Consider the following 6000-nt stretch of genomic DNA (forward strand, 5'->3'; position numbering starts at 1 on the left):
TCTGTGTGAGTAGTCTATGGGTCTCTATGAGTAGTCTATGGGTCTCTGTGTGAGTCTCTGTGTGAGTAGTCTATGGGTCTCTGTGTGAGTAGTCTATGGGTCTCTGTGGGAGGAGTCTATGGGTCTCTGTGTGAGTAGTCTATGGGTCTCTGTGTGAGTAGTCTATGGGTCTCTGTGTGAGTAGTCTATGGGTCTCTGTGTGAGTAGTCTGTGGGTCTCTGTGTGAGTAGTCTATGGGTCTCTGTGTGAGTAGTCTATGGGTCTCTGTGTGAGTAGTCTATGGGTCTCTGTGTGAGTAGTCTATGGGTCTCTATGAGTAGTCTATGGGTCTCTGTGTGAGTAGTCTATGGGTCTCTGTGTGAGTAGTCTATGGGTCTCTGTGTGAGTAGTCTATGGGTCTCTGTGAGAGTAGTCTATGGGTCTCTGTGTGAGTAGTCTATGGGTCTCTGTGTGAGTAGTCTGTGGGTCTCTGTGTGAGTAGTCTATGGGTCTCTGTGTGAGTAGTCTATGGGTCTCTGTGTGAGTAGTCTATGGGTCTCTGTGTGAGTAGTCTATGGGTCTCTGTGTGATGAGTCAATGGGTCTCTATGAGTAGTCTATGGGTCTCTGTGTGAGTAGTCTATGGGTCTCTGTGTGAGTAGTCTATGGGTCTCTGTGTGATGAGTCTATGGGTCTCTATGAGTAGTCTATGGGTCTCTGTGTGAGTAGTCTATGGGTCTCTGTGTGAGTAGTCTATGGGTCTCTGTGAGAGTAGTCTATGGGTCTCTGTGTGAGTAGTCTATGGGTCTCTGTGTGAGTAGTCTGTGGGTCTCTGTGTGAGTAGTCTATGGGTCTCTGTGTGAGTAGTCTATGGGTCTCTGTGTGAGTAGTCTATGGGTCTCTGTGTGAGTAGTCTATGGGTCTCTGTGTGATGAGTCAATGGGTCTCTATGAGTAGTCTATGGGTCTCTGTGTGAGTAGTCTATGGGTCTCTGTGTGAGTAGTCTATGGGTCTCTGTGTGATGAGTCTATGGGTCTCTGTGTGAGTAGTCTATGGGTCTCTGTGTGATGAGTCTATGGGTCTCTATGAGTAGTCTATGGGTCTCTGTGTGATGAGTCTATGGGTCTCTATGAGTAGTCTGTGGGTCTCTGTGTGAGTAGTCTATGGGTCTCTGTGTGAGTAGTCTATGGGTCTCTGTGTGAGTAGTCTATGGGTCTCTGTGTGAGTAGTCTGTGGGTCTTTATGTGAGTAGTCTATGGGTCTCTATGAGTAGTCTATGGGTCTCTACGTGAGTAGTCTGTGGGTCTCTGTGTGAGTAGTCTATGGGTCTCTGTGTGAGTAGTCTATGGGTCTCTGTGTGAGTAGTCTATGGGTCTTTATGTGAGTAGTCTATGGGTCTCTGTGTGAGTAGTCTATGGGTCTCTGTGTGATGAGTCTATGGGTCTCTATGAGTAGTCTATGGGTCTCTGTGTGAGTCTCTGTGTGAGTAGTCTGTGGGTCTCTGTGTGAGTAGTCTGTGGGTCTCTGTGTGAGTCTCTGTGTGAGTAGTCTATGGGTCTCTGTGTGAGTAGTCTATGGGTCTCTGTGTGATGAGTCAATGGGTCTCTATGAGTAGTCTATGGGTCTCTGTGTGATGAGTCAATGGGTCTCTGTGTGAGTCTCTGTGTGATGAGTCTATGGGTCTCTGTGGGAGGAGTCTATGGGTCTCTGTGTGAGTAGTCTATGGGTCTCTGTGTGAGTAGTCTATGGGTCTCTATGAGTAGTCTATGGGTCTCTATGAGTAGTCTATGGGTCTCTATGAGTAGTCTGTGGGTCTCTGTGTGAGTCTCTGTGTGAGTAGTCTATGGGTCTCTGTGTGAGTAGTCTATGGGTCTCTGTGTGATGAGTCTATGGGTCTCTATGAGTAGTCTATGGGTCTCTGTGTGAGTCTCTGTGTGAGTAGTCTATGGGTCTCTGTGTGAGTCTCTGTGTGATGAGTCTATGGGTCTCTATGAGAGTAGTCTATGGGTCTCTGTGTGAGTAGTCTATGGGTCTCTATGAGTAGTCTATGGGTCTCTGCGTGTGATTTGGGAGCTGTTTTTTTTGCTGCGTTGGAGTGGGACTCCCGTTCACCGCCGTGTTCGCTCGTTTGTCTGAGCAGGCAATCGGCGGGCATCCAACCAAGACGCATCTCTACAGGAGAATGACGTGAGTCTATGGGTCTCTGTGCGAGTAGTCTGTGGGTCTCAGTGCTGAGTCTGTGGGTCTCTGTGTGAGGAGTCTGTGGGTCTCAGTGCTGAGTCTGTGGGTCTCTGTGTGAGGAGTCTGTGGGTCTAAGTGCTGAGTCTGTGGGTCTCTGTGTGAGTAGTCTGTGGGTCTCAGTGCTGAGTCTATGGGTCTCTGTGTGAGTAGTCTGTGGGTCATAGTGCTGAGTCTGTGGGTATCTGTGTGAGTAGTCTGTGGGTCTCAGTGCTGAGTCTATGGGTCTCTGTGTGAGTAGTCTGTGGGTCTCAGTGCTGAGTCTGTGGGTCTCTGTGTGAGGAGTCTGTGGGTCTAAGTGCTGAGTCTGTGGGTCTCTGTGTGAGTAGTCTGTGGGTCTCAGTGCTGAGTCTGTGGGTCTCTGTGTGAGTAGTCTGTGAGTCTCAATGCCGAGTCTGTGGGTCTCTGTGTGAGTAGTATGTGGGTCTAAGTGCTGAGTCTGTGGGTCTCTGTGTGAGTAGTCTGTGGGTCTCAGTGCTGAGTCTGTGGGTCTCTGTGTGAGTAGTCTGTGGGTCTCAGTGCTGAGTCCGTGGGTCTCTGTGTGAGTAGTCTGTGGGTCTCTGTGTGAGTAGTCTGTGGGTCTCAGTGCTGAGTTTGTGGGTCTCTGTGTGAGTAGTCTGTGGGTTATAGTGCTGAGTCTATGGGTCTCTGTGTGAGTAGTCTGTGGGTCTCAGTGCTGAGTCTGTGGGTCTCTGTGTGAGTAGTCTGTGGGTCTCAGTGTTAGGTCTATGGGGCAGTGCTGAGTCTATGGGTCTCAGTGCTGAGTCTATGGGGCAGTGCTGAGTCTGTGGGTCCCAGTGTGAGTAATCTATGGGTCTTAGTGCTGAGTCTGTGGGTCTCAGTGCTAAGTCTAAGGGTCTCAGTGCTGAGTCTAAGGGTCCCAGTGTGAGTAATCTATGGGTCTCAGTGCTGAGTCTATGGTGCAGTGCTGAGTCTATGGGGCAGTGCTGGGTCTATGGGTCTCAGTGCTGAGTCTATGGTGCACTGCTTAGTCTATGGGTCTCAGTGTTGAGTCTATGGGTCTCAGTGTGAGTAGTCTGTGGGGCAGTGCTGAGTCTATGGAGCTCAGTGCTGAGTCTATGGGGCAGTGCTGAGTCTGTGGGTCTCAGTGCTGAGTCTATGGGTCTCTGTGTGAGTAGTCTGTGGGTCTCAGTGTTGGGTCTATGGGGCAGTGCTGAGTCTGTGGGTCTCAGTGCTGAGTCTATGGGTCTCAGTGCTGAGTCTGTGGGTCTCAGTGTGAGTCTCTGGGTCTCAGTGTTGAGTCTATGGGCAGTGCTGAGTCTATGGTGCAGTGCTGAGTCTATGGTGCAGTGTTGAGTCTATGGTGCAGTGCTGAGTCTATGGGTCTCAGTGTGAGTAGTCTATGAGTCTCAGTGTGAGTAGTCTATGGGTCTCAGTGTGAGTTTGAGTCTCAGTGTGAGTAGTCTATGGGTCTCAGTGTGAGTAGTCTATGGGTCTGAATGCTGAGTCTGTGGGTCTCAGTGCTGAGTCTATGGGTGTCAGTGTTGAGTCTATGGGTCTCAGTGCTGAGTCTAAGGGTCTCAGTGTTGAGTCTATGGGGCAGTGTTAAGTCTATGGGTCTCAGTGTGAGTAGTCTGTGGGTCTCAGTGCTGAGTCTATGGGTCTCAGTGCTGAGTCTATGGGTCTCAGTGTGAGTCTGTGGGTCTCAGTGTTGAGTCTATGGTGCAGTGTTGAGTCTATGGTGCAGTGCTGAGTCTATGGTGCAGTGTTGAGTCTATGGTGCAGTGCTGAGTCTATGGTGCAGTGCTGAGTCTATGGGTCTCAGTGCTGAGTCTATGGTGCAGTGTTGAGTCTATGGTGCAGTGCTGAGTCTATGGGTCTCAGTGCTGAGTCTATGGGTCTCAGTGTGAGTAGTCTATGGGTCTGAATGCTGAGTCTTTGGGTCTCAGTGTGAGTAGTCTATGGGTCTGAATGCTGAGTCTTTGGGTCTCAGTGTGAGTAGTCTATGGGTCTCAGTGCTGAGTCTGTGGGTCTCAGTGCTGAGTCTGTGGGTCTCAGTCCTGAGTCTATGGGTCTTAGTGCTGAGTCTGTGGGTCTCAGTGTGAGTCTATGGGTCACAGTGCTGAGTCTATGGGGTGCAGAGTCTATGGGTCTCAGTGTGAGTAGTCTATGAGTCTCAGTGTGAGTAGTCTATGGGTCTCAGTGCTGAGTCTGTGGGTCTCAGTGCTGAGTCTATGGGTCTCAGTGTTGAGTCTATGGGTCTCAGTGTGAGTAGTCTATGGGTCTCAGTGCTGAGTCTGTGGGTCTCAGTGCTGAGTCTATGGGTCTCAGTGTTGAGTCTATGGGTCTCAGTGTGAGTAGTCTATGGGTCTCAGTGCTGAGTCTGTGGGTCTCAGTGCTGAGTCTATGGGGCAGTGCTGAGTCTATGGTGCAGTGTTGAGTCTATGAGTCTCAGTGCTGAGTCTATGGTGCAGTGCTGAGTCTATGGGGCAGTGTTGAGTCTGTGGGTCTCAGTGTTGAGTCTATGGTGCAGTGTTGAGTCTATGGTGCAGTGCTGAGTCTATGGGTCTCAGTGCTGAGTCTGTGGGTCTCAGTGTGAGTAGTCTATGGGTCTGAATGCTGAGTCTTTGGGTCTCAGTGTGAGTAGTCTATGGGTCTCAGTGCTGAGTCTGTGGGTCTCAGTGCTGAGTCTATGGGTCTCAGTGTGAGTAGTCTGTGGGTCTCTGTGTGAGTAGTCTATGGGTCTCAGTGTGAGTAGTCTATGGGTCTGAATGCTGAGTCTATGGCTCTCAGTGCTGAGCCTATGGGTCTCAGTGTGAGTCTATGGGTCTCAGTGTGAGTATTCTATGGGTCTCAGTGTGAGTCTATGGGTCTCAGTGTGAGTATTCTATGGGTCTCAGTGCTGAGTCTATGGGTCTCAGTGTGAGTCTGTGGGTCTCAGTGCTGAGTCTATGGGTCTCAGTGCTGAGTCTATGGGGCAGTGCTGAGTCTATGGTGCAGTGTTGAGTCTATGAGTCTCAGTGCTGAGTCTATGGTGCAGTGCTGAGTCTATGGGGCAGTGTTGAGTCTGTGGGTCTCAGTGTTGAGTCTATGGTGCAGTGTTGAGTCTATGGTGCAGTGCTGAGTCTATGGGTCTCAGTGCTGAGTCTGTGGGTCTCAGTGTGAGTAGTCTATGGGTCTGAATGCTGAGTCTTTGGGTCTCAGTGTGAGTAGTCTATGGGTCTCATTGCTGAGTCTGTGGGTCTCAGTGCTGAGTCTATGGGTCTCAGTGTGAGTAGTCTGTGGGTCTCTGTGTGAGTAGTCTATGGGTCTCAGTGCTGAGTCTATGGGTCTCAGTGTGAGTAGTCTATGGGTCTGAATGCTGAGTCTATGGCTCTCAGTGCTGAGCCTATGGGTCTCAGTGTGAGTCTATGGGTCTCAGTGTGAGTATTCTATGGGTCTCAGTGTGAGTCTATGGGTCTCAGTGTGAGTATTCTATGGGTCTCAGTGCTGAGTCTATGGGTCTCAGTGTGAGTCTGTGGGTCTCAGTGCTGAGTCTATGGGTCTCAGTGTGAGTAATCTATGGGTCTCAGTGCTGAGTCTATGGGGCAGTGTTGAGTCTGTGGGTCTCAGTGCTGAGTCTATGGGGCAGTGCTGAGTCTATGGTGCAGTGTTGAGTCTATGGGTCTCAGTGCTGAGTCTATGGGGCTCAGTGTGAGTTGTCTATGGGTCTCTGTGTGAGTAGTCTATAGGTCTCAGTGTTGAGTCTGTGGGTCTCAGTGTTGAGTCTATGGGTCTCAGTGTGAGTAGTCTGTGGGTCTTAGTGTTGAGTCTGTGGGTCTCA

General features: G+C 50.2%; 1 protein-coding gene across 1 annotated transcript in view; it reads left to right on the plus strand.

Moving 5' to 3' along the window:
- LOC142906967 (uncharacterized) overlaps positions 1 to 6000 on the plus strand; it is a 30687-nt gene that overhangs the window by 23632 nt on the left and 1055 nt on the right. The window contains exon 5 of the mRNA XM_076055814.1: positions 2119 to 2165. Coding sequence (XP_075911929.1) covers positions 2119 to 2165 — 47 coding nt within the window. The remainder of the gene's footprint in view (positions 1 to 2118; positions 2166 to 6000) is intronic.

This window comes from Petromyzon marinus, chromosome 73, assembly GCF_048934315.1.
Source record: "Petromyzon marinus isolate PM22_M1 ecotype Great Lakes invasive population chromosome 73, UKy_Petmar_22M1.pri1.0, whole genome shotgun sequence".
Lineage (NCBI taxonomy): Eukaryota > Metazoa > Chordata > Hyperoartia > Petromyzontiformes > Petromyzontidae > Petromyzon > Petromyzon marinus.